We start from the raw sequence: 26,364 nt of genomic DNA, 5'->3' as shown, positions 1-26,364 counted from the left end.
CTGTGTTCCTGGCTGGCCTGTTGCCCCCGGCCGTCTGAGCAAGCGGGGTCCACCTCCAGAGCCCTGTGCAGAACCAGGAGTGACGCATCCAGCATCTCTGAGGCTGCTGCAGGCCTGGGTGCACGGAAAGACAGTGAGCCTCTGCCATGGGACTTGGGCCACAGGAGTGGGCTACCGAGACTCCTTCTGGCACCGCGCTCAGCCCAGGAACCGGGCTTGGGCTCAGGGCCAAGCCAGAGCCACCCAAGGGCCACAGGCACCCAGCTTAGCCACCCCAAGGAAGGCTGGAGCTGCCGTGAGCAGACCGCCCGGGCCTCCAGCCTCCTGCTCTCCCGGCAGCCCTAACGCTTGGTGAGCCTCCCACGTTCACTGCAGCCACTGAGTGCGCGTAGGCAGGAGTCCCGGGGAGGAGGGGGCCGGGCTGTGGCTGGCCTGCCGTGGTGGTGCGATGCCGCTTCCCTTTGGCTGGGCAGCGAACCGACAGGAGGCCGAGAGGCAGCTCTGACGAAGAAGAAGAAGAAGAAAGGAGGCCTCTTTCCTGCCTCCAAGGTCCCTCGCTGGACCACCGCCTGTGCCTGGGCCAAAGGTGGCAGAAGCCGCTTCTTGCCTTGAGCACGCCTGGAAAAGCCGCCGCCTCTGCACCCAGCAAACGCTCCTCTCCGTGCGAGGCCCCTGGCGGTTGCTGGCTCCTGGCTTGGGTGCGCTTTGGGGATGCCCCCCCCCTTTGCATTCCCCTCGCGACAGAGACTGCTCTTAGGACTGGCCCCCAACTGGCAGCGGGCCCATATTGGCGGGAGTCAAGACTCCCTAGGGTTAGAAGGCCCTGCTGGCTCTTGGACCGACAGGGGAAATCCCTGCAGCATTTGCTCCTGGAAGAGAGCTGCTGGTTTCCGCGGCAGGGGAAGCGCTGCTCCGCTGGGGGGAGGCGGCTGGCAGGCGGGAGTGCAGGTGCGGGGCTGGCACTTGTGGGCCACGGGGCTCCCCACTCCCCCGGTGCCGCTCCTGCCGCGGCCCAGAGGACTCCCGGCAGGCAGCAGGAGAGGCCGGCACCCTGCGTTGAAGCAGGGGGTGCTCCAGGGAAGGGGCACTTTGGCCACTGGTTTGGGGGAAATGCCCGCCCTTCGGAAAGAAGCCACCCTGTAGGAAGGCCCCCCGCGCCTGGCTGCCACAGCAGCATCAAGGCCCCCTCCCCACTCCCCCAGCAGCAAGGCCTGCGTGCAGGAGCCCTGCGGAGCCAAGCTCGTCCAGCTAGGCTGCAGCCCCCAACGTTTCGGTGTCCCGGAGGGAGCGGGGGGTGCTCTCAAGGGTGGGGGGGTGCACTTCCCCTTCCCGCCGGCGCTCCACTGTAGCAAAGCCCCTCGGGGTGGCAGCGTTCCTCTCTGCCGCCCCGTTGCCCTCACCAGCCAGAAGAGCCCATTGCATGAGCGCACCTGCCCGTCTGCCGCACATGTGCCCGTCTGCCATGCACGCACATCCGGTACTTCTGGCTGATGGGGACGACGGGGCGGCAGGGAGGTACGCTGCCACCCCGAGGGGCTTTGCTACAACAGAGTGCCAGCGGGGGAAACGTGCACCCCCCTGCCCTTAAGGGAATTAACCCCCCCCCCCGCCGCCCCTTGAATGGTTCCGGCCACATCCCTACGCCCAGCTTCCTCCCCCCCCCCGTTCCTCCCAAGAAAGAAAAGAGGCCTTTGCAGCCTCCGGGGCTCAGGGCGCGTCCCGCAGCGGCCTCCGCTCCCGTCACAGTTGGGTGGGGGGAGTGCCAAGCTGTGCCCAGGGCAGGCCCCGAAGGGGGTGAGCTCAGTGAGGAATCAGGGGTCCAAGAAGCCGCCGTTTTTATTCCAAGCCAGAATCTCCTCCTCCTCCCCCCATCAGCCCCCTCTATAAGCAGCAGGAGGGCGCCGGGAGGGGGGCTCCAGCGTCCCAGCCGCGAGGCCTCATTTCTTCTTCTGGACGTGGGCGCAGTCGTACTTGCCGCGCACCACCTTGAGCTTGACCCCCGGCAGGTCCTGGGTCCTCCCGCCCTCCACCAGGACGATGTTGTGCTCTTGCAGGTTGTGCCCTTCGCCCGGGATGAAGCAGGTCGCCTCCTTGCCGGTGCTGAGCCGCACGCGGGCACACTTGCGGTTGGCCGAGTTGGGCTTCTTGGGCTTGCGGATCAGGGTCTTGAGCACCACCCCCTTGAGCTGGGGCCGGCCGGCGGTGGGGCCCGGCTTGGGCGGAGGCCGCTGGGGCCGGCCCAGGCGGTGCAGCTGGTTGAGGGTGGCCATGCCGGAGCCCGGAGGAGGATGCTCGGCAGGGAGGCGGGCGCGGAGGAGGGGGCCGGCTCCTGCGGGGAGAGGGCCACGTCAGAGGGCCAGCCCCCCCCCCAGCCCAGGCCGGGTGCCCGCCCCCCAGCCCAGGCCACACGCCCTGCGGCGGGAGAGCGGGCCAGCGGGCGGCGGCGGCCTCAGGCAGAGCCTTACCCCAGCGCAGAGGAGAAGCCAGCGCCCTCAGCAGCCCCGCGCAGGCCATCCTGGCCGGGGGGGGGGGAGGTTGGTCACAGCTCACCGGCACCCGAAGCCTGCGGGGAGGAGGAGAAGCGGACCTGGAGAGCAGCCGAGCACCGTCCCAGGCGGGGGGGGGGGCAAGAGGTCTCTCTTCCTCCGGTGCAGGACCCCCAGTGCGGGGCCCAGCCTTGCTCAGCTCTGCATGCAGCGCCTCCCACTTCAAGCCCGGAGGGGAAGACGCCTGCCGGGAGGGCTGCTGCCAGTCAGAGCATCCCAGCCAGCCAGCCAGCCGCCCCGGGGAGGAGACTGCTTCCCACCTCCCGGGCCCCCGAGCTCAGCTGCCCCGCGTGGGGGGGGGGTGTCCCCAGCTCGTCTCTGGGGGAGGACGACGAGCGGCATGGCAGGAAGGGACCCCCTGCTTGCCCGGCGCCCAGAGGGACCCCCCAGCCGCCCCGAGCTCCTGCCTGCAATGGAGCCTCCACGCCCGGGAGCAGTCTACCTGCTGCAAAGGGCAGCGCGGGAAGGCAGGCTGAGCCCGCCCCGGCCTGGATCAACGAAGAAGCGCCTCCCGACACCGGAAAGCGGGCTGGAGGCTTCTCCTGCCTGCCTGTCTGCCCCGGGCACTCACCTGGCGGGAGCGCGGTCCGTCCCCTCCGCAGCAGGGAGGGAGGAATGGAGGACCCGAGGGCCTGCCCCGGTTGGCCAGCAGAGCCGCCCCTCAAGCGTCTCCTCTTCCGATTGGAGCGCCGGCCGGGGAGGCGGGGAAAGCCTCTTTCCTTTGAACTACGATTGGGCGAGGTGAGGCAGGGGGCGGGGCGTGAGTGAGCATAGAGACGAAGCCTAGAAGGGTCAGGAAAGTCCGTCCCCTCGTGCTCAGACCACATGGTACGTAGGAACATAGGGAGCTGCCATATACCGAGTCTGGCCGTTGGTCTATCTAGCTCAGTATTTGTCTTCACAGACTGGCAGCAGCTTCTCCAAAGGTGCAGGCAGGAGTCTCTCTCGGCCCTGTCTTGGAGATGCTGCCAGGGAGGGAACTTGGAACCTTCTTCTGCTCTTCCCAGAGCGGCTCCATCCCCTGAGGGGAAGATCTTGCAGTGCTGACACTTCCAGTCTCCCCTTCGTATGCAACCAGGGCAGACCCTGCTTAGCTAAGGGGGGCCAGTCATGCTTGCTCCCTCTGGACCAGCTCTCCTCAAGGTCTCTGCCTTCCTGTTGCCAGGGCGACGTTCATCCTGCCACCCTCTTTTTCGTAGACATAAGAAAGACTAGAGGCATACAGGTGGAGAGCTGGTCTGAGTGAGGCGCCGCAGGTGGGGTCGGGACAAGCAGCAAGCAGGCCCTGAGAGACCGGTGGGGGGAGGCGGGGAGGCGGAGGCCTGAGGAACCGCAGCCCTGCTGCGGGGGCCGAGGAAGAAGCCGCACGGTCTGCGCGGGAGCTCCTGCTGCTGCTGGCAGGGCCTTCTGCACGTGCTCAGAGACCACACCCCCAGCGGGCGGCTTCTTGAGGGACAGGTAGGGAAGGTGCAGGTGGAGGCACTCTGGGGCCGCTGAGGCAGCTGCGCTCTCTCTCTCTCTCTCTCTGGGTAGGTCCGGCGGGTGATTGGCGACTTCGGGGTCCCCATTGCCATCCTCATCATGGTGCTGGTGGACTACAGCACCCAGGACACCTACACTCAGGTGAGCGGGGCAGGTGGGCCATCCCAGGGCAGGGCTGGGCCACCCCTCCTGACCTGCAGAGGGTGAGGGAGGAGGGTACCCAGAGGCCCACCTGCATGCAGGGAGAGAAGGGCCAAGGGAGGCCCACACAGAGCCTTTGGACTCCAGCAGAGGAATCTTCTCCAAGAGGAGGAGGAGGAGGAGTTCAGAGGCAAGGAGACGGAAAGGGGAAAGCAGGAGAGTCACTCCGCTCCGGGATGCATGGAGTGGATTGGAAGCCCCAATACGAGATGCCCAGTTAGAATGTAGACCCCAAAGGAGGAGGCTGCAAGGTGCCACCAAGACTGGGAGGATGCCAGCATGGCTAACAAGTAAAGTCAAGGAAGCCATAAAGGGGAAGAAGGCTTCCTTCCGGAATTGGAAGGCCTGCCCAGATGAGGAGAACAAAAAGGAACACAAACTCTGGCAAAAGAGATGCAAGGAGACCATACGGGAGACTGTAGCGGATTAAAGCCTTTGTCCCAGAGCCAGCTCCCAGAGGGAGGGAGTTCATAGCGGCCATGACAACTATGGGCCTGTCCCAAGCAGACTCTGGACCGATGCACATTGCAGGTCACACGCTTGATCTGGTCTTCTACGCTGATCAGGGTGGCGTTCCGTGGGTGGGGACTCCTACGATCTCCCCGTTGTCATGGACGGACCACCATCTGGTTAAGGTTGGACTTACAGCCACTTACCACTTCCGCAGGGGCGAGGGGCCTATTAGAATGGGCCACCCAAGGAGTTTATTGGATCTGGTAGAATTCCAAGAAGCCTTGGAGGGATTTAATGTTGGCTCTGCTAGTGATCCCACTGATGCCCTGGTTGAGAATTGGAACAACTTGTTCACCAGGGCAGTAGACACAATCGCTCCTAAGTGTCCTCTCCGACCCGCTTCAAAATTGGCCCCCTAGTATACGGAAGATCTACGGGGGCTGAAGAAGCAAGGTTGGCGACTGGAGCGCAAGTGGAGAAAGACTCGAATCCGACAGATTACAACATAGAGCACATTTAAAGATGCGGCAATACGTTCAGGCAGTACGTGTGGCAAAGAAGTGGCTCTTTTCTGCCCGAATTGCCTCTGCGAGTTCATGTCCAGCGGAGTTGTTCAGGGTTGTGAGGGGACTAGTATCAGTTCCCCCTCCCTTGAACCAGAATTTGGAGTCATCAGTTACCCGCTGTGACGTGTTTAAAGAGTTTTTCGCAGATAAAATCTCTTGGATTCGGGCCAACCTAGATGGAGACTCCACAATTAATCTGATGTCTGAACTGGAGGTGTCCGACAACCCCTCTTATACGATTTGGCTGGATCAGTTTCAGTTTGTGACTCCTGAGGGTGTGGACAAGCTGCTTGGAGCGGTGAGGCCTACCACTTGTTCTCTTGACCCTTGTCCTACATGGCTTGTTCTGTCTAGCAGTGGGGCTCTTTAGGAGGCCTGGTAGAAATCATAAATGCTTCTCTGAGGGAGGGCAGGATGCCTCCTTGTCTTAAAAAGGCAATTATTAGACCTTTTCTAAAGAAGCCTGCATTAGATCGCTCAGAGTTGAGCAATTATAGACCTGTCTCCAACCTCCCGTGGCTGGGCAAGGTAATTGAGAGGGTGGTGGCCTCTCAGCTCCAGGCAGTCTTGGAGGAAACTATGGGGTGGAGACTGCCTTGGTCAGCCTGATGGATGATCTCCAGTTGGGAACTGACAGAGGAAGTGTGACTCTGTTGGTCCTTTTGGATCTCTCGGCGGCTTTCGATACTATCGACAAGAGTATCCTTCTGTAATGTCTGTCGGTGTTGGGGGTGGGAGGCACTGTTTTACAGCTCCTACCTCTCGGACAGATTCCAGACGGGGTCGATTGGAGACTGTTGCTCTTCGAGATCTGAGCTTACGTATGGCGTCCCTCAAGGCTCCATACTTTCTCCAATGCTTTTTAACATCTACATGAAACCTCTGGGAGAGATCATCAGGGGATTTGGAGCTGGGTGTTACCAGTACGCTGATGACACCCAGATCTACTTCTCCATGTCTACTTCTTCAGGAGATGGCATATCCTCCCTAAATGCCTGCCTGGAAGCAGTAATGGGCTGGAAGAGGGAGAATGCACTGAAGCTGAATCCAGATAAGACGGAGGTACTTATTGTGCAGGGTCAGAACTCCAGAGACGATCTTGATCTACCTGTTCTAGATGCGGGTCACACGTCCCCAAAAGGAACAGGTTCACAATCTGGAAGTACTTCTGGATCCACACCTCTCCCTGGTTTCTCAGGTTGAGGTGGTGGCCAGGGGTGCTTTCTATCAGCTCCGGCTGATATGCCAGCTATGCCCGTTTCTTGAGATCAATGACCTCAAAACAGTGGTACATCTGTTGGTAACCTCCAGACTTGACTTTTGTAATGAGCTCTACGTGGGGCTGCCTTTGTATGTAGTCCAGACATTTCAGTTGGTTCAGAATGCGGCAGCCAGGTTGGTCTCTGGGTCATCCCGGAGAGACCATGTTACTACTTTACTGACGGAGTTACACTGGCTGCCAATAGGTTTCTGGACAAAATACAAAGTGCTAGTTATAACTTACAAAGCCCTAACTGGCTTAGGCCCTGGGCATTTAAGAGAGCGTCTTCTTCACTATTAAAGCATGGCATAGAGGCTGTCGAAGCCAACTTCTCGGATAACAGACTTTTGTTATATGCTCCTGCTTGATCCTTTAATGAGTGCAAAACCCACTTGAAGCATGGTGGCAGCAGTTTAGGAAAGTAACCCAGCAGAGGCAATGCAGCAGAAACAAACAGAACAGCAAGAAGGGCTTTTGCAGCAAGGAGCGAGGCCTGAAGCTTCCATGTCCACTGGACTTTACTGCACCTAACCTCGCCCAGGCATGGAAGCGCTGGAGAGAAGAGTTTGAACTGTATCTGGACCTAGCCTTGGAGGGAGATGAAGAAACACATACAGTAAAGCGGCTAGACACATACAGGCTAAAAAGCGGCTAAACACATACAGTAAAGCGGCTAGACCAACTTCTAGGAGAAGAGGGGAGAGACATTTGCAAGTCTCTTCACATGAATTTGCACATAACGTGGAACGAACCCGCGGCTTCGTAGACGAACCCACGGCTTCAGTTTGAAACTGTGAATCGCTTCTCAGACGTTTGTCCAGCCGTGGTTCAGTAACCTCCAGTTTCAGGGAAGGGTGGCCCCTCCCTGCTCTTGGCCGTCGAGGCTATATCCCAGGCAGCGGCATGCTGCTCACATTACCAGACTGAGGGCAGGGCGTCAGCATGCAGTCCAGGTGGCCACCATTGGCCATGATTCCAAAGGGGTATGTTGATTGCATTCGGCTGGCTTCGGCTTCCTTGGGCCACTAACAGTTTAACCCCTTCCTCACTGTACTCCCAGCTATGCTACCTTCATAAAACTGCAGCAGAACATTGGATCATGGGCTAAATCCTTGACAGCACTGGGGACATCCTCATGGGGGTGTGTAGGGGTAGGCATGACCAGGAGCGCTGTATTACTTGAAGCTCTAGGCATCTTGTTGGATGTGGGGAGCGTTGGGGTGGGGGGCCTGTGGGAGGACTGCTTGCCATTTCCCCATGGTTGCCAAATAACACTCTTTTCTCTCCCTACACATCCTCTGCTCTCAGAACCTGGGGACCACAGGGAGACACACCTCCAGCTTGAGCAAAAGCAAGCCCTCCATGCACTTCGTGTCCCCAGCGCAATCGGTGCTATACACAGCAAATCTTGGGGTGGGGTATCCCATGTCCTTCCCTGCCCCATCAAAAAAACCCAACCACTTGTTGCACTTCCCACCACTTGTCAGGTTTTGTGGTGGGGGGGAGGCTATGTACTTGCATGTGGAAAGAAACACAATGGTTTAATAAAGGTTGCTTTCACTTCATTTGGCACCAACACACTGGCACCCCTGCCATTAGCAAGGTGGGCACAGATGACTGCAGTCTATTGGTTACAGGTGCAAGCGATGCTGGCGACAATGCTTAAAGGGGGGTGCTCCTAGGCGTGACTTGCGAAGGCCGCTCTCACTGGCCCGGGCTTCCCTGCCAGTGGCCCTCAGTCCGACTGGAGCCGTGGGGCCCGCCAACACAGCATCCCCGTCTCTGCCGGGTGCCACTCCACCACCGCCCTCACCCTCGGGCTTCACTTCTTGAATGTCACACTCATCCTGCAGCAGCTTCATTGGCTACAGGTCCATTTCTAGGCTAAAGTTAAGGTGGTGTTCTTGGCCTTCAAAGCTCTACATGGCTTGGGGCCGGGGTACCTGTCGGACCGCATTTGCCCAGCGGAACCTGCCAAGGCCCTCCGCTCAGCATCCCAGGTCTTGCTCATGCCCCCCCCCCATTGACAGAGATCCGGCTGGCAGGGACTAGAGATGGGCTTTTCGGTTATAGCCCCCCCAGCTTTGGAACGCCCTCCCCAAAAAGCTTTGCCATGCTCCCTCCCTCAGTGCTTAAACAAAAAAACCCAATTAAAAACACACCTTTTAAAAGAGACTTTTAAATGTTTTATCTGCTGCTTATATCTGGTAGGTTCTTTAGTTTTTATAGTTCTGTTTTTAGCTTTTTATTAATAATGTTTAATTTGAAACTTTTTAAAAAAACATTAATTTTAAATGGATGGATGTTGAAGCTGGCTTCTCTAAGAAAAGCCTTTTGTTATATACTCCTGCTCCATCTTTTAATGAGTGCAAACCCCCACGAAACGCAACACACCCAGATGCCAACTCTGCTCTTTCGGCAGGATATAGTTCTGCATGTGGACCGAATGGCACCATGTGATAGGCACCAATAGATCACACACACATGCTCTGATGAAGATGGTCTGTGGAATGCCTTCTATCAAATGCCCATCAGCCATTTATGTTGGGGAAACAGGCTTGTCCCTTAGACAAATAATGAATGGACACACATCTGACATCAAATGACCAAAAACCTGTCAGTGAGCATTTGAACATGCACAGTCACAGTGTTGTGGATCTGAGTGTCTGCACGGAAAGAGATCCATATGGGTAGACGTATGGACTGGGAAAGAGCAGAGCAGGTGTTTATCCAGAAGTTGGATTGTGTTGGACAAGGTTTAAACAGAGATTACAGTTTCCTTAGAATGTTTCCATGGTCTGATTTCAACTGCCTGTTTTTTGTGTGTTTCTCCAGTAACTCAGCATCTAATGCAGTGGGTTGTCAGTCACAAAAGCTCCTGCAATATTCACGCAGTCTCCAAGGGCTACTTATTTCTTGACAAGCCCTTCAGGTGGTGTTTATCAAAAGCTGCAAGCAAAACCTTGGATGCTGGAGCTGTCGGTGACTGACCAGGAGAGGGATCTTGGGGTCGTGGTGGACAGCTTGTTGAAAGCATCGACTCAATGTGCAGCCGCTGTGAAAAAGGCCAGTTCCATGCTAGGGATCATTAGGAAGGGGATTGAAAATAAAATGGCTAATATTATAAAGCCCTTGCACAAAACTATGGTGCTGTCACATTTGGAGCATTGCATACGATTCTGGTCACCACATCTAAAAAAGGACATTGTAGAACAGGAAAAGGGGATCAGGGGCCTAGAGCACATTTCTTATGAGGCAAGACTACAACACCTGGGGCTATTTAGTTTAGAAAAAAGACGACTGCGGGGAGACATGATAGAGGTCTATAAAATCATGCATGGGGTGGAGAAAGTGGATAGAGAGACATTCTTCTCCCTCTCCCATAACACTGGAACCAGGGGTCATCCCATGAAATAACCCACTTGTGGAATTCTCTGCCACAAGATGTGGTGACAGCCAACCACCTGGATGGCTTGAAGAGGGGTTTGGATGAGTTCATGGAGGAGAGGTCTATCAACGGCTACTAGTCAGAGGGCTACAGGCCACCTCCAGCCTCCAAGGCAGGATGCCTCTGAGTACCAGTTGCAGGGGAGTAACAGCAGGAGAGAGGGCCTGCCCTCAACTCCTGCCTGCTGCTTCCAGTGGCATCTGGTGGGTTACTGTGTGAAACAGGATGCTGGACTAGATGGGCTTCCTTGGGGGAGCCTGATCCAGCAGCCAGGCTGTTCTGATGTACTTCTGTCTTGCGGAGGAGGGACAGCTTTGCAATGCACGGCTGAGCCTCCAGGAGGGCTTCCCTGGTGGAACCTGAACACTCTGCCCGAAATCCTCCTGTGCTCCTGGAGGCGGCCACAAGGAGCTGCTCGTTCTGGCTGGCTGGCTGCTTTGTGATGGTTTGCTCACGGTGTGGCAAGTTCTTTTCAAACCTCCCCTTAAACTAAGCCCCCTCTTTATTTCATAAGACGACTGCTGCTTCGTGTCCAGCGTACCTCATCCAAGACCTTCCTACGGCCTGGCTGCTCAGGGTGGGCTGTCGTCAAGAAGGGCTAGCTCTGGGCGACTCCCTCTGTTGCTGTCGGGAAGGCCGTTTGCTTCTGGGGCTCTCATTTATGGTACTCTTTATATTTAAATATGTATACTTAAGAGAACGTCTTTTTCACCATGAGCCCTACTGCCTGCTAAGGTCATCTGGAGAGGTCCGTCTGCAGTTGCCGCCAGCTTGTCTGGTGACTACTCGGGAACGGGCCTCCTTCTCCGTTGCAGCCCCTGGACCTTGGAATGTGCTCCCTGTTGAAATAAGAGCCTCCCCAACTCTGGCAACTTGTGCAAAGGCACTGGGGACACATTTATTCACCCAGGCTTTTAATTAGATGTATAGTCTTAATTTTTAATGCTGGTTTTAAATGCTTTTAATGTTAATGTTTTAAATGTTTAAATGTTTTTAATTGTTTGATTTGGTTTTGATTTTAACTGTTAATTGATTTTAATTGTTTTATTTGTTGTAAACCACCCTGAGCCATTTTGGAGGTGTGGCATATAAATCAAATAAATAATAATAATAATATATCCTATTAATTATTCATGGTGTCTTGATTCAATAGACTCTCAATAAACCACTACTCATTCGTCTCTATTAAGTCTCTATTTCAGGGGGTCTGTGTCGATTCCCTGCTGGTCATCCATCTGGCCACAGGTTCTTATGCATGGAGGGGGGGGCAGCTGTGAAGGGCCTCCTTGCCGAGTTGTCACACAGGTGCTCAACTCACCTAGCTTTGTTGCAGAGGCTCCCTTGTGCTTTCAGATCCCGATGCTGCACAAGATGGGCCTTTTTGGTCTGATCCAGCGACAGGTTCTTCTGGTGCTCTGCCCAGAGGGTGACTGGTTGGGTCCGGGCAAGGGGAGGGAGCCAGCCGGGAACCTTTGGACTCATGCCCGGCCCCCTGGGGGAAAGGGGCTCATCCCACCAGCCCCTCTCTCAGTGGTGCAGGAGGGAACCCCGCTTCCTTTCTCCCCCCCCCCACTGAGCGTGGGGTTCTCTGCTTTGGGTGTCTGTCCCAGGATGACTCAGCATCAGCCACGGGGAGACCAACGTCCGGCAGAGCTGCTTTAATGGATTTGTTTACAAGAGCACAAATTCCTGCAGAGGAAGCAGCGAGCACAAGGGGCGCTGTCTGGCCCATCCGGGCTCTATGGGGTGCGGCGGAGGGCATGCGCAGAGCCCCCTCTACTCACAAGGGTGCGGCAGGCCCTCCCAGGCAAAGAGAGCAAAGCAGAGGCACGTGAGAGCGCAAGGAACAGGATGAGGCCCAGGCGCAGAGTCCTTCACCCGGTCCCGGCGCCATTCGCCGCCTCCTTGGCCCGATGATCCTCGTAGGGAGGCGGCACTTCCACGTCCCCAACCGCCACGTAGTCCTCGCTGACCGTCTGCAAGGGGGAAGGAAGAGCGGAGCTGGGCCAGCGGGCGGGAAGGAGGCAGGCCGCGGCCCCCCTCCCCACAGGGCGCAGCCGGGCTCAGGAGGGGCCCACTGGCCCAGGGAACTCCCCGCTGCTGTTTCTCCGGAGGCGCCCCAGAGTCAGAAGGGGGCCTCTCGGCTGACCTGCTGGACCATGAGGCAGATGCCCCGGCAGCAGGGAGGAGCCCCCCCACACCTCGCAGCGGCACAGGCGCACCCTGGCGTCTTGGGCCGGGCGTGGGGCGCTGGCCGGAGGCCCGGCAAGGGCCCACTGCTGCCCAGTTCTCTGGCCACGGAGTGACCAGCAGCCGGACCCTCACAGGCGGGGCTCAGGGCTGGCTCTGGCTCCAGCTCCTCAGGGGGTTCTTCACAGTCCTAATCCAGACACTAACCCTAAAGAGCAGCTCGAGAGCCAGTCTGAACACTTGGCCTTGGCGCCAAAGACGGTGCCTACAATGCCGAGTAACGTAGAACTCTTGTACCATGTTCTGTACAAACGACTATTTCACCTGAATGCATTTTTGTGGAGTACGTCACAAACAAAATGCGTGCAAGGGTTAGAAGTCCAGTTCATGACGGAGGGTGCCTGCTGCCAAGGAAGCCCCTCCACCCCCAGGCCTTGGGATGTGGCGGGACCAGCCTCTCAACCTGCCTGCCCACCCAGCTGCTCTCCCTCCTTCTCGGACAGCCCGCTGACTTCCTCCCAAGGCAGCTGGAGCAGAGCGGAGCCCTGGCTGCTCTCCCAAGTCCCTGGGGACCACACTGGCTCCCACTTGTGTCTGTAGAGGCCCCGGGAGGGAGGGAGGGAGGGAGGGAGGGCCCGGGGCTCAGTCCTCCGGCTTTTGGAGAATAATCCACATGGAAAGGGAAACCTTGAAGTGTCCCAAATCGGGGGCTGTGGTGAAGGAGGAGAGGGGGCAGGAGCCATTCTGGCCCCCTCGAACGAGGCCTGCGTGGGAGCCACTCAGGGATCGAATTCCTATCCACGCTTCTCCAGACCCATCCTGTGCATGTTCACCGGGAAGTAAGCCCAGCAAAGTTCTGTAGGACTTCTTCACCTCCCCAAGACAACAAAGAGCGTGCGGGGTGAAAACCTCTCCACCCAGCACAAAGGTGTGAAAACCTCTCCACCCAGCACAAAGGTGTGTGGGGAGGATCGCAGCCTAGAGTGCGGCCCCACTCAGCCCCACGGCTGCTTCGGCCTCAACCCAACACCTGCAAACTCTAATCAGGAGGGGCCGGTCTGGAAGTAAAGATGGTGCCGTCAACTCGGTGTCGACTCCTAGCGATCACATTCCATGTGGTTTGCTTGGTAGAATACAGGAATGGTTGACCAGTGCCTCCTCCCACGCAGTATGAGATGATGCCTTTCAGCACCTCCCGATATCACTGCTGCCCAATATAGGGGACTACAAATGTATGTACTAGGCAGAGTCCGGGAAGCATACCGGTGGGGATTTGAACTCACAGCCTCTTGCCCTCGAGGCAAGCGGCTTCCTGCTTGAGCTCTCGGACTCCCCTCCCCAGCCCCAGTTTGGGGCCTCTCTCCACAGTCAGTCACAAAGACAATCCCAGCACCCGAGAGCGCCACGGATCAGGGCCCGGGTGCTTGCTCCTCTGAGGCCCCTCACTCTCCCCTCTCCCTCCTCGGCATCCATCTCATGTACCCGCAGGGAGCAGCACAGATCACGGAGGCCGCATCCGAAGCAGAAGAGCGCGATGGCCAGGCCAGCGATGGAGAAAATGAGCAGCAGGATCTGGACCGTATTGGCGATCATCTGCGGAAAGAGACAAAGGAGATTGTCCTCAGATCTGCATGAGGGAGACCCAGGAGAATGCCTCCCTCACCAGCAAATGCTCCTTTGTGGGGCAGGTCTGGACTCCGGAGACAGAGACCCTTTGAGGTCGAACCCTCCCCCACCCTCCGAGGCAACCAGGGGCAGATCCAGGAGCCCAGTCAGTCTCCCACCAGAGGCTGCTGGAACCCTCCTCCCCTCCCAATTCCTACCCCAACCTCTGCTCTAACCACTGGCCCCCACTCCCCACCCGTCGATGGACGGTCCCAGATTTGGGCTGCATGGCCTAGCGCAGGGCTGGGGAACCTTGGCACTCCAGCTGTTTTTGAACTACAACTCCCACCATTCCCAGCCATTGTGGCTGGGGATGATGGGAGTTGTAGTTCAACAACAGCTGGAGTGCCAAGGTTCCCCACCCCTGGCCTAGCGAGTGGCATTGCACTCTGGGGAACGAAGTTCAAGCCCTCTCCTTCCTCGGCTCAGCTGCCCTGGGACAAGTCCCTCCTTTTACAGCCTCAGTTCTTCAAGGCGAAGAGGAGGAGGAGGAGGAGGAGGAAGGCTGCTCTTCTTCCCTCTGCATGCCTTCCAGTCGTTTATTGCAACAGTTCTGCTTTTACACACATGCTGCATTATCCTGGATGGGCAGAAGGTGGACCACAGGCCAGTCTCTGGTAGCCACCCAATGACCACTAGACCTCTTGCAAAGGATGCTGGGCTAGAAGGACTTGGGCCTGATCCTGCAGGGCACTTCAAGTTACATGCTTAAGCCAGAAAGCGCCAACTCTGGATCCCTGCACACAAATCATTCGCAATGTCTCTGTGTGATCTTGCTTTAGCAAACGTTAGGCCACCACGGTGGGCCACCAGAGTTCCTCTTAAAAGGGAAAGATTTAAATGTTAATTGTTGTAATGTTTCAATCTCTTTATCTGTTTTTATTGTTTTGTTGTAAACTGCCCAGAGACTTGCATTGTAGGCAGTACACAAATGTGTTAAAAGGAGGCCACAAGGGGGGAGCCAGGGGGGGAGCCAGGCCCCACTGCTCCGCAGGGACTGCAAGCACCATCCGGGAAGCCAACGGCCCAGTGATGGGAAGCTTCCTTGGTCTGAGTCAGACCCTCGGTCCATGTAGCTCTGTGTTGCCTACTGTAGTTATCAGACTCCTCTCCCCCTAAAGAGTTAACCAGAAGAGAACCCTGTCTTGACTGGCAGGCTGGTGAACTCCAGGGCTCAGCCAATCAGCACACCAAGTGGGTGGGACTTAGGGAGTTGTTGCCAGGAGGAAGGAAGTTCTTGTTAGAAAGACATTAGGCTGGAGGTGCTCAGGAGGACATGCAGCCATGGAGGTTGGCTGCAAGAGGATAACTCTGTAGATCCTTGAAAGACAGGAGGGCAGGAAGCTTGAATTATCATCAGGAGTTTTGAGAGTTCAAGAAAAAGGCAAATTTAGTCTAGGGAGAAGTTTGTTTAGTCAGACTTGGCGTTAGGGAAATGATATTTCTTTGGGGTGTGTGTGCTTTTGCATATTCCTGATACTGTTCTATTATTGTTTACCTATAATGTAAATTAAAATAAGAAACACTAGCCTACTCCCATCCTACCTGCAAAAGACTCTATAAACATTTAAGCGTGCATTAAGACAACCTATTTTTGTAACCTACTTTTAAAAACTGTATTTAAAAGCTGAGAACGCCTCAGACAGAAGCAGTCTGTAATAATTGAATAAAATGGGGTTTTAAAAGTTCATTTCTTTATAAAAGCCTCTCCAAGTTGCTTTTTAACTCAGGAAAAGGGACCCCCAATGGGGGTGGGGGTGGTGGTTCTCTGGTGCAAACACATCCTCAAAAATTCAGCAGCAATTAGTTTTCTCGCCACATGTAGGCTTGCACATGGCCGGGCAGACTAGAGCCCTTTGCATGAGATGCAACTGAACTGAATGCCCCTGTGTGAACAGTAGGTAACTCTCAGTGTGTGTGACAGAGTCATTACTGTAACTTTAAGAAACTGTGAGTGTTATGGTAGCATGTTTGTGATGCAATTTGATTTTAACCATGTTACCTTTTATATGAGAATTTGAAAGTATTTTATTTACATATTTTTAAAATAAATTTTGATTTTAAATAAGAAAAATCTTAAAACATTTTTAAATATCCTTGATATTTCTTTACCCTGGTTTCAGGCAGGAGTCTTTCCCATAGGGGTGTGAACCAATTTTTGAAGTTTGGTCCAAATTTGAATCAAATATGGACCGGACTACAGTTTGCGAACGGGTTTGGTTTACTGACCAGCTGGTCTGGTCCACCCATCCAAACCTGCTTGAACTGATTTGAGCAGCTGTAAAGGGAAATCCGGTGAGAATTCTCCTTGCCTCTGAACTTTTTGTAAAGGGTGGTGGGGTAGCAGACAGTGAGAGGCACCTTAAAGTCAAACTGAAGGCACTTACCACCCCATCCTTGTAGTGGGGGTAGCGGCAATATCTGAACGCCTTCTATTTGACTTTTAAAGGCGCTTCTCACTTGCCACTCCGCCACCACCCTTTATCCAAACTTTTTTTAAATTTCAGAAGCAAAGAGAATCCTCACCACATTCCCCTTCACAGCTGCTGAAACTGGGAAACCGGTCCGCAAGCAAACTGGGATCAGTCTGGTTCCATCGTAGACCAGACCCCCTTAAGCAAGGGCTGGGCTGGTCCACAATCAAACCATTTGGACTGGCCTGGTTCACAGCAGACCGGTTTGGCACACCCCTGTTTCCCCAGCCCTACTTGGAGATGCTGCCAGGGAGTGAACCTGAGTCCTCCTGCATGCAAAGCAGAAGCTCTCTCTCTGAGCGGTGGTCCCATCAAGCCAAGGTGGACTGCAGCTGGGCAGAAGATGGAGCAGAGGAGAGCGGGGCAATTTGCCCTCCCCATTCCTCCCTCTGCTCCTGGCCCAAAGGGCATATTGTCTTGCTCACCTCTCCCTCCTCTCTCATGTTCTGCCAGGCCCCACTCAGGAGGACCAGCCATCGCCTCCTGCAGAACAGGGAGGGTGGAAGTCGTCACCTGCCTGAAGCAAGTCTGGCCAGGATTTCAAGGGGTTCTTCCACATAGGGGTTCACTGCAGCTTCAGCACAAATTCTGACAGGAGGTGCATGGCGCTGTCCATATGACGTTATTGTGGATAAATTCTTAGCGCCACCTGCTGTCAGTCCATGAGCAAGCCAGGGCTTTTCCAAGCAAGAATAAAAGTAGGATTGAAAAGGTGGCGTTTCCCCAGCTGGTCAGCAGATGGTGCGAAGACACCCCTGATCGTCATCTGGCCCTATCCACCCACCCAACACAGTACCCTCCAGTGACTGTTGCTGGTGTCTATCTTATGTTTCTTTTGAGATTGTGAGCCCTTTGGGGAAAGAAATCCATCTTATGTGTTTGTTATTTCTCTGTGTAAACTGCTCTGAGCCATTTTTGGAAGGGTGGTATAGAATTAATTAATTAACTAATTAATTAATTAATTAATTAAAGCTGGACACCTGTGCTGAACCTGACGGGAAGAGTGCCAGGTCTTCTTGGAGCACTGCAGCCGTTCTCTCTGGCTTGACTAGTGGACTTCTCTGGCTCCGTCCCTGACCTCTGGCTTTGCCATCTGGCCCCTGGCCAGGCTTGATCCTGGACTCCGTCCCTGGCCTGTGCCTTGCGGTGTAATCATGGGTAGGTCACTCAGCTCCCGATTCCTTGCGCTCTTGCCTCTTTCCCCCCAAGTCCTGATGGCCTGCCAGACTCTCTGACACTGTACCACCTTGAGGAAGCTGCCCACGGCTCAGCCCTGACCCCTCTACGACATCAGGGCAGTGCCACCCACTGCGGCCAGAGGCGTCATTACCATGGCAACCCAGCCCCTTCAGGCCATCCATCCTCCCGTGAGCCTCGAAGCCCCTCCTGCACCAGACGCTAGGGAAATCCAAGGGGCAGCCCGACTCCCCACTTCCCAGGAGGCTGCACAGCACAACCTGGAACCCCCAGCCCCCTCCTCTAACTCTCCCCAATCCTCTCCCTTCGGAGCTCCAGGAATCCCTCAGAGCAGCCCTGCTGGATCGGGGCCAAGGAGGCCTCTCTAGTCCAGCAGCCTGTTCCCCACAGTGGCCCCCCAGGCCTGGCTGGGAGGGGCTCAGGAGAGGATGACCTCACTCACCATGAGGTTCGCCAGCGTTTGCTTGCACTCGGCCGCTCTCCAGTCATAGACGGGGCTGGGGCTGGGGGGGGCGGGAGTAGCCCACCAGGGCCGGGCCGGCCTTTGCTTCTTGCACAGGTAGTCAACATTAAAGGGCTGGGAATACGGACTTGGGACCTCCGCCACACCTTCTGCCAGGGCCACAGAACTAGCCACGAGGCTGGCCAGGTTGAAGACGGTGGCCACAAAGACCTGCGAAGGGGAAGGAGGGGCATGCATAACACAGGGAACAGCAGGCGGAGGGCGGGGGGGGAGCATCCCGAGGAGGGCAGTCATGGACCCACCAGCCTCCTGCCTTTTTTGTGGGGTGGGGGAGTGAGCGATCAGGTCAAGCAGGTTTCCAGGTGGGAAGGCAGGGCTGGTGCAACGGAAACGCCCCTCCCTCCTTGCTCAAAGCAAGTGCTCCCCGCTCCCCATGGCGCCCCTCACTTACCCAGAAGCCTCTGCGTCTCTCGCCCACCACGGAGAAGGTGCCGGATATGATGAACTGGAAAGAAACGGCAGCGGCAGCGTGAATGAAGGCAGGCCGAGTGGAGGGCTCCAACCTCCCCCCCCCAGGCCCTCATATGGCTTTCAGTCCCCAGCCCAGGGCCTTGGGCCCCTCCTGGGACTGCACTGCTCACACACTGGGGTCCACTGGGCAGACTCTCGGGGGAGGAGGGCCCCAATTCCCCTCCAAGGAAGGTTCTCGCCAGCATCCAAGGAAGCAGCAGCAGGAGACGGGCTCCGATGCTTACAAGCAACTACTTTTCGCAGTGGGTTGGTGATCCGCACCCCACACGCCTGCACCGTGATCCCGCCTCAGCCTCCCCTCCCCAGAGCCCCCAGCCTTCCACACGCTGCAGACTGGGCAAAAGGCTCAGGAAGCGCTCCCTCTCTGAGCGAGGGAGGGCTGGAGGAGGAGGTCTGGCTGCTCCCCAGGGTGCTCCAAGGCGACCCCCCCCACACACGCCACCCCTTCTGGGCCACGGGTGCCCCCTTCAGATGCCCATGACTCACCAGACTCCCCATCCAGAAAGGGGCACCTGTCTGGACTGCCCTAATGTAGCGGTTTTGCAGGCTCACGACCACCCCAAGGCTGATGCACACGAGCCCGAGCAGGATCTGGGCCCCCTGCAAGGCAAAAGAGACCGAGGCCAATGCCCGCGGATGGAGCCACACGCCTGCCTGCGAGGAAGTCAAGCCCCTCTTCACCACCCCCAGCTGTACAGCGCCTCCCCCCGCCAGGGGCGTAGCAGCCAGTGGACAAGGGGGGACCAATGTCCCCCGCCTGGAGGGTCAGGGGGCCCACAGGGCTGCCTCCAGGCGCTGCTGGGCCATGTGGCGCTTCCCCTGCACTTCCTCCTCTCTCACCACTGCCCTGCCCCCTGGCCTGGCCGCCATGCGGGAACTGCCAGAGGGAGGGCTGCCCGGCCCCAATCCACCGCTGTCCCGGGACAGAGGACGGCATCCCTGCTCCCAGCCCCGATCCATGCCATTGAGCCAGCACTACTGCGGCCACCCACCCAAAAGGTTCGCTGAACGGTGAGTTCAAGAGACGGGGAGGGGAGGGTTTGGGTGCCCCACCCCCTTGCCTCTGACATCAGACGCGGGGGGCATGGCTTGGGACTGGGGGGGGCGTGCACAAAACATGGGCAGTGGGTGCCCCCTGCCTAACTTTGTCCCCCCGCCACTGGGGACCTGGCGATGCCCCCGCCTCCCCTCCCTCCCGCTCAGCCCAGGACCCCACCCGCACCCCACGCCCCTTACCCCCAGCACTTTCTGCTCTCCGTTGCATCGCAGCCTGCCAGGGGAAGCACCAGCAGCAGCCGTGGGGGCAGATTTCGGGCCCCTGGCGGCTGCCACGGCCTTGACCAGGGAGGCGAGTGCAGACTCCTGGGTGATGGTGACATGGATGACGGTCTTGTCGGAGCCCACGGGAGCTGCCTCGGCCCCGTTCACCTTCACCAGGCTGGTGGACATGGCGCCTCTCCTGGGGAGACAGACGGGCTGATGGCGGGGTGATGGAGGAGGCCGGAAGAGGCCTGGGGCTGAAACGCGGCAACAGGGTGCCAGCCTGCTCCTCCCCAAAGGGCAGGATCCTGAAGGCAGCCTTTGCAGGAGCAGCAAACTGGTGTGGGACAGATCCACACAAGGAAGGAGAGACACAGGCTGCTCCTCCCAAGAGCTGGAGGCCGGGGGGGGGGCAGCCCACATTCAGCAGACGGGCTCAAAGGCCCCGGGCTCCTCCAGCCCACCCCATTTCCTTCCTTCTCTCCCTCACTCCAAGGGGAGAGGGGGGACACGGCCCCTCCCCCCTAGCTAAGGGAAGAAGGGAGGGAGGGAGGGAGGGGGCCAAGGAGACTGCCCAGAAATCCAGAGCCCCCCGGCACAGGGCTGCTGCAGACCCTAGCCGGACCCCCAGCCAGCCTGCCAGAGAGTGGAGGCAACCCCCACTCCAGGGCCGGATTCAGGCACAGCCCAGTAAGCCACAGCTTGGGGCCTCTGAATACAAGAAGGGGCGGGTGGGGTGGGGGGGCAGAGTGAAAGGTCAGGCTTTACATAAAGTCTTTTCATTTGGAGGCATTTCTGGGGCAAACAGGCTTCCTGCAGGATAACTGGTTTTGTTCCGTAATTTTCCAGCTGCATCTTTGCCAGGTAAAACGGAAGCTTCCGTTTTATGATGCTAGGGATATTTGGATCATTAGGAAGGAGATTGAAAATAAAACAGCTAATATTCTAATGCCCTTATACAAAACTATGGTGCGGCCACACTTGGAGTACTGCATACAGTTCTGGTCACATCTAAAGAAGGCCATGGTAGAACTGGAGAAGGTGCAGAAGAGGGCAGCCAAGTTGATCAGGGGCCTGGAGCACCTTTCTTATGAAGCTAGGCCACAACAACACAACACCTGGGGCTATTTAGTTTAGAAAAAAGACGACTGCGGGGTGACATGATAGAGGTCTATAAAATCATGCATGGTGTGCACAAAGTGGATAGAGAGAAATTCTTCTTCCTCTCACATCACACTAGAACCAGAGGTCATCCCATGAAATTGATTGCCAGGAAATCTAGGACCAGCAAACGGAAGTACTTTTTCCACACAACACATCATCAACTTGTGGAATTCTCTGCCACAAGATGTAACAGCCATCAATCTGTATGGGTTTCAGAGGGATTGGGATAGCTTTATGGAGGAGAGGTCTATCAACGGCTACTAGTCGGAGGGCTAGGACCTCTAGAATCTAGCACCAAAAAATGGAAGTACTTTTTCACAAAATGCATAACCCACTTGTGGAATTCTCGGCCACAGGATGTGGTGACAGCCAACAACCTGGATGGCTTTAAGAGGGGTTTGGATAGAGGTCTATCAGTGGCTGCTAGGATGATGGCTGTGGGCCAGCTCCAGCCTCCAAGGCAGGATGCCTCTGAGTCCCAGTTGCAGGGCAGCCACAGCAGGAGAGAGGGCCTGCCCTCCCCTCTTGCCTGTGGGCTTCACTGGGGCACCTGGTGGGCCACTGTGCGAAACAGGAAGCTGGGCGAGATGAGCCTGACCCAGCAGGGCTCTTCTCATGAGCTTCTTGGAAGAAGGCTGGAATCGCAACATTGCTGCCAGCGCTGCCATTCTGCAGGCTCCCAGAAGCCTCTCTGCTCATGTCTGGGACGGCAGGTCTGTAGTTGCCAAGCTTAACATGCTTCGCGCGGGGCCTGCCCTGGCCGGCAGCCAACGGCGAGGAGTCAGGATGGGCCCCTTGAGGACTAGCAGCTTGCTCAGCCGCGGCTGGCTGGAGCCCACTGCCCACATCCCGGGGTGGGCGGAGCTCCTGCCAGCACTGCGGCGGCGGCGGCCCAGGATGGAAGGCGCTGCCTGGCGAGGAGGTGCCCCAACTGGGCTCTTCGCTCCTGTTCCCCGGCGGACTCGCCCCGGCTCAAGAGCTCCTCCTGAGCCCGCAACACCCCCCCCCCCGCGCGCACACGCTTCCCCGGAGCCCACCCGTGGCTGGAACTGCCCTTCGAGGAGGAGGAGCAGCAGCAAGCCAGGCAGCCTTCGGCTTCCCTCGGCCCGGGGGTGGGAAATGGGGCGGAGTGGAGGTCACCAGCCCGCGGGCATGATGGGGCTAACAGGGGGCGCGGGGAAGGAGGGCAACTGGGCGCACCTGCGCGGCGTTTGCCGGCCCCCGCCGCGGCTTCCCTCCCACGAACCGGGGCCAGCAGCAGCAGCAGCAGCTAGCCGCGCTCTGCCTGCCCCGGAGCCTCCCGACGCGCTCCGGCTCGGGCGGGGACTGGCCTCGAAGGCCACGCTCGGCTCCGGGGGAGAGCCGGCCGGGAGCGCTGCAGAGGCCTCCGGGCGGCGTCTCTCTCTGCTTACCCCGCGGCGCGCGCTGCCTTCTCCTCCTCGGTCGCTCTGGACCCTCCTGCGCAGCAGCCCGCCCGGCGGAGGAGACGCTGAAGCTGCTGCTGCTGCTGCGGCGAGTCTGGGACCCGAAGCTGCTTCCTCCGAGTGGAATTTCCCGGCGGGCTCGGCTGCTGCGGGCGGGGCGGGGAGGGGAGGCGAGGCTGGAATCCCCCCCGGCGGAGCAGCCGTTCCCGGAAGAAGCCGCTTCGCCTTTGGCTGACCCCGCGCGCGCCGCCTCTGCCCAGCCGCTCGGGAGAGGCCCCCCGGCCTGCCGACCCAGGACGCAGCCCCGAGTAGCAGCGGTCCCAACCTCCGTCGGTTCCCCCTTTTAAGGTTGAGCGACGCCTGGGGTCGACCCTGCAGGGTTCTTGTGAGGACGAGCAGCAGGACAAGGACTCCAGCCAAGTCGCTCCCCCCCTCCCCGCAAGCACCAACTGGGCCAAGTGGTGGCTGGCTGGCTGCCCTGTATTGAGTTGGGGGTGAGCTGCTGCCTGGCCCTCCTCCTCCAAGCCCCTGCTGCCGGCTCCTCGCGGGCACCATCCGTCGCTCCACCACCGGCATCCTCCAGGGCCTGCAGCAGCAACGCAGCCCTGCGCGGGTCTGCACACCTCGTTGCCCGGGCGCCAAACTTATTCCCCCGCTCCAAGTCACCAGAATGGCATCCTTCCCCCGGAAGGGTCCAAGACCTTGGCTGCCTGAGGCGAAGGGCCACTTGAGTACTGAAGCAGGAGAGCTGGTCTTGCGGTAGCCAGCATGACTTCTCCCCTTTGCTAAGCAGGGTCTGCCCTGCCTTGCATTTGAAGGAGAGACTAGAAGTGTGAGCACTGTACCTATTTCCCTCCGGGGATGGAGCCGCTCTGGGAAGAGCAGAAGAAGGCTCCGAGTTCCCTCCCTGGCAGCAGCATCTCCAAGACAGGGCCGAGAGAGACTCCTGCCTGCAGCCTCAGAGAAGCCGCTGCCAGTCTGTGCAATACTGAGCCAGATGGACCACCAGGGCTCTGACTCAGTATATGGCAGCTTCCTATGTACTACTATTATGGATATTTATATACCGCTTTTCAAGAAGAGTTTCCAAAGTGGGTGAAATAGGAAATAAAATAAAGATGGCTCCTTGTCCCCAAAGGGCTCACAATCTAAACAGAAATATAAGGGAGGCAACAGCCACGGGAGGGATGCTGTGCTGGGGCTGGATAGGGCCAGTTGCTCTCCCCCTGCTGAATAGAAGAGAGCCTCCGCTTGAAAAGGCACCTCTTTGTGTAGTTAGCAGGGGGGACACACTGCCCCACACATGGACAGGCGCTCAGCAGTCTGAGGCAGGGGAGCCCTCTCAGGATGCCCCACCACGCCCCAAGCTGGGGAGAGGGTGGGGCAAGAAGAGGAGCCAGCCAGCGCCCAAGTGGGGCGAGGAGGAGGAGAGGGGCAGGGGCGTACCAAGGTTGGAGTGGGCCCAGAGAGGAGATTTTAGATTTTTTAAAATGGGCCCCTCACTGCCTCCCTCTCCTTCTCCTGGCCCCATGTCTCTGCTAACTATCCCAAGGCACCAACTGTATTATAGTTATGCTATAAGCGGAGGTGGGGGGGTGGGGAGTTATTGTTTGCATGGCACACATGCCCCTAAAGCATTGTCAGGTAATTAAGCAATCAATGAATAAGGCCATTCCACTATTTTCACTCCCCTCCCGCCCTATATATGCACCTGTCTGAGATTACACTTCACGTACCCAATGATGTGGACTGTACTCCGTGAAAACCTGTGCTATAGTCCATGTGTTAGTCTTTAAGGTGTGTCACAAGACTCTTCATTGTTTCTGGAGAATAAAGAGGTCCTGGCGAAAATAGCAAAGAGAGGAAACCTGGGATAGAGCTAATGTGGTCAGGAAATTCTCATCCAGCCAAGTCTCCTTGGATCATGCGGGGAAATTAATTAATGCTCAGCCTTTGCTTCCTATCTGTAAACGGGTCCAACACCCACCAGAGACTGTAGGCCCATTGCAGCTCTAACTGCTTGAAGTTGGAAGATGTATCCCTGCTGTTGCTAGCCTTAAGGAGCTCCCTCGCCCTGGTTCCCTCCCTACCACCCTTCTGTTCTCCAGGCTCAACCACCCTTGCTCCGCTCGGCCTGTCCTTTTCCTCTTCTTGTCATTTAGTCAAGCAGCTCCCTCAAACCAATCTCTTTTCTCAGCAACCTCTCACACGCAGGCAGGGGGCTGCTGACCTGCCCCACCACCCTGACCCCATCCAGAAGGGGAGAGAAAGGGGGTGCACAGGTGCAGCTGCTCAGGGTTAGGGTCTTGCCTTGAAGGCCAGGGAAAGCCTCCCCCATCGCCACCCTCGCCACACCGAGGTCGCTGGCCATTGCGTTCCCCCCTGGGTGGCAGGCTGCAGACAGGGGGCTGCCATGGCCATGGGGAACAGGTGTGCGTGACTGGCATCTGGGGGCCCCTTGGAGGCAGCGGGCCAGGAGACAACTGTCTCCCCTTGCCTAACGGATGGTACGCCCCTGATGGGAATCCAACAAGAACTGGAGACCCAGGATTGGGATGGAAATAGAGTTGCCATGCCCCCCAAAATTCTGAGTTTCACCCAGATTTTAGGCATCTCCTCCCAACTTGCTTAGCCCACCCAGATTCTCCCAGATTTCAGCTTTCATTTAAAAAAAAAAAAAAAAAAAGGCTAAGCTCAAGCAGAGTTATGGAGCAAAACATGCAGTCACTCTTCTGCTCAGAAATTATTTTCCAGCCAATTTGCATAATATGCCAATTAGGCACCCGGATTTGGAAGATGGAACTCCTCCTTTGAAGTTTTGGGGTTTGACTTTTTTCCACTGAAATTGTCATGGCTGAAGCATGAGGCACCTCTGTTTTTTAGGTCAGGAGGCACCTCTGTTTTTTATATTGAAGAAGCCTACAGCTGAACTGGTGCTTCTTTCTCCTCTCTCTCTCATGCCTACCTTCTTAGAGGGGAGACCCATTAAGAGCAGTGAGGCTTACATCTGAGTAAACATTCATGGTAGCAGGCTTTTATTTAAATAATAATAGTAATGGGGCCTCTGGAGTGGGGTGAATATCCCAAACTGCTTTTTAAAAGGGTCCTGACACTAGTCCCTCTGTGGGTGGCCGTTCTCTTGCTGACTGCTCCTTCTTGCCCCCCCCCCCGGCAGGGCCTCTGAGTTTTTGAGGGGAGGGGGTTTGGTTCACCCTCCTCCTCCTCCTCCTCCTCCAGGCTCCTGGGGTCACTGTGGCAGTCTCTCTTGGGGGCCTCCTCCACAGGCCCTCCAACTGCCCCTCATCACTGGCTGAGCCTGCTCCCAACCCCTCCTGACAATCCCTCTTGTGGGGCTGGCCACCCGCAGGCCTCAAAGCCGGTGAGGCCAGGCCGGTGGGGCCCCACCAGACAAAAAGACAGAAGCACTGCAAGAGGCAATGGCCAGGTGCTTTTAGGTGTGGAAGGCAGGGGGTGGGGGGACTCCCTCAGGGGGCGAGGGGGGGCTGCCCTTGCGAGCCAACCCTTCCATGCCTCACCTCCTATGCAGAAGAAGCCCACTCCTCCAGCTGCTCCTCCTCAGCCCCCCCACCCCCACGGTCCATCGACACCTTTCATGCCATGTTATTCCTCCCGGGTTTTCAAGTCAGAATAAATGAGATCTGGGGGTGAGGAAGGTGTTGGGTGGTGGTTCATGGGAGAAGGTCACGTCACCAGTCTTGCAAAATGGCCCATAACAACGAGTACTCGTACAAAATTTGACCCACCCTTGACAGGAGGCAGAGGGGAAGCATTTTTCCTGGAACTTGTGTTAGCGACAGCTGGGCCGCTCCAGCCAAGAGACAAACATTGCATGCAAACGCTGTGTGGGTTGGACTGCACACTTGGTTTCCTCTTTGTCCCAATTGGCTTCTTGCTGCTGCTGCTGCTGCCCCTTCTCGGCCTGGGGCTCTGGAGGGCTGCTGCTGCGAGCAGACCGCGCTGGGCTGGATGGGTCCCCGAGGGCCTGAGTGCACAGCAGGCACTTGTTCAGGGGGGAGGC

At 57.2% G+C, this 26,364-nt stretch overlaps 2 protein-coding genes and 1 long non-coding RNA gene across 3 annotated transcripts; 1 reads left to right on the top strand and 2 right to left on the bottom strand.

The window, feature by feature from the left end:
- Nucleotides 1-1,818: 1,818 nt before the first annotated feature.
- Nucleotides 1,819-3,260, bottom strand: LOC128329367 (28S ribosomal protein S12, mitochondrial-like). Its single transcript, XM_053260411.1, has 3 exons — nucleotides 3,118-3,260; nucleotides 2,466-2,563; nucleotides 1,819-2,329 (listed from the first exon to the last, which is right to left on the bottom strand). Exons 2-3 carry the CDS (start codon nucleotides 2,512-2,514, stop codon nucleotides 1,938-1,940), a joined length of 441 nt encoding a protein of 146 aa, XP_053116386.1. The 5' UTR covers nucleotides 2,515-2,563; nucleotides 3,118-3,260; the 3' UTR covers nucleotides 1,819-1,937.
- Nucleotides 3,261-3,381: 121 nt separating this feature from the next.
- LOC128329368 (uncharacterized) lies at nucleotides 3,382-11,077 on the top strand. Its single transcript, XR_008309629.1, has 3 exons — nucleotides 3,382-3,472; nucleotides 4,080-4,169; nucleotides 9,345-11,077. It is a non-coding gene; the product is annotated as an uncharacterized LOC128329368 (long non-coding RNA).
- Nucleotides 11,078-11,600: 523 nt separating this feature from the next.
- Nucleotides 11,601-22,949, bottom strand: LOC128329363 (membrane-spanning 4-domains subfamily A member 8-like). The gene is made up of 7 exons (XM_053260402.1): nucleotides 22,314-22,949; nucleotides 19,714-19,936; nucleotides 18,964-19,077; nucleotides 18,398-18,451; nucleotides 17,926-18,156; nucleotides 13,630-13,740; nucleotides 11,601-11,933 (listed from the first exon to the last, which is right to left on the bottom strand). The coding sequence occupies exons 2-7, from the start codon at nucleotides 19,924-19,926 to the stop codon at nucleotides 11,832-11,834; spliced, it is 825 nt and encodes a 274-aa protein (XP_053116377.1). The 5' UTR covers nucleotides 19,927-19,936; nucleotides 22,314-22,949; the 3' UTR covers nucleotides 11,601-11,831.
- Between the last annotated feature and the right edge of the window lie 3,415 nt (nucleotides 22,950-26,364).

The sequence above is a fragment of the Hemicordylus capensis genome, chromosome 6, assembly GCF_027244095.1.
Source record: "Hemicordylus capensis ecotype Gifberg chromosome 6, rHemCap1.1.pri, whole genome shotgun sequence".
In the NCBI taxonomy this organism is placed as follows: Eukaryota; Metazoa; Chordata; class Lepidosauria; order Squamata; family Cordylidae; genus Hemicordylus; species Hemicordylus capensis.
Note: the sequence above shows the minus strand (reverse complement) of the source record. Positions and strands in the feature narration are given on the sequence as shown.

Coding starts and splice junctions, on each gene's coding strand:
- LOC128329367 (XM_053260411.1), bottom strand. CDS start 2,514: ATGGCCTGCGCGGGGCTGCTGAGGGCGCTGGCTTCTCCTCTGCGCTGG. Junction 2,330..2,465: donor GGCTTCTCCTCTGCGCTGGG/GTAAGGCTCTGC, acceptor CTCTCCCCGCAG/GAGCCGGCCCCCTCCTCCGC.
- LOC128329363 (XM_053260402.1), bottom strand. CDS start 19,926: ATGTCCACCAGCCTGGTGAAGGTGAACGGGGCCGAGGCAGCTCCCGTG. Junction 18,452..18,963: donor CTTTCTGGATGGGGAGTCTG/GTGAGTCATGGG, acceptor GTTTCTTTCCAG/TTCATCATATCCGGCACCTT. Junction 13,741..17,925: donor AAACGCTGGCGAACCTCATG/GTGAGTGAGGTC, acceptor CTCTTTCCGCAG/ATGATCGCCAATACGGTCCA.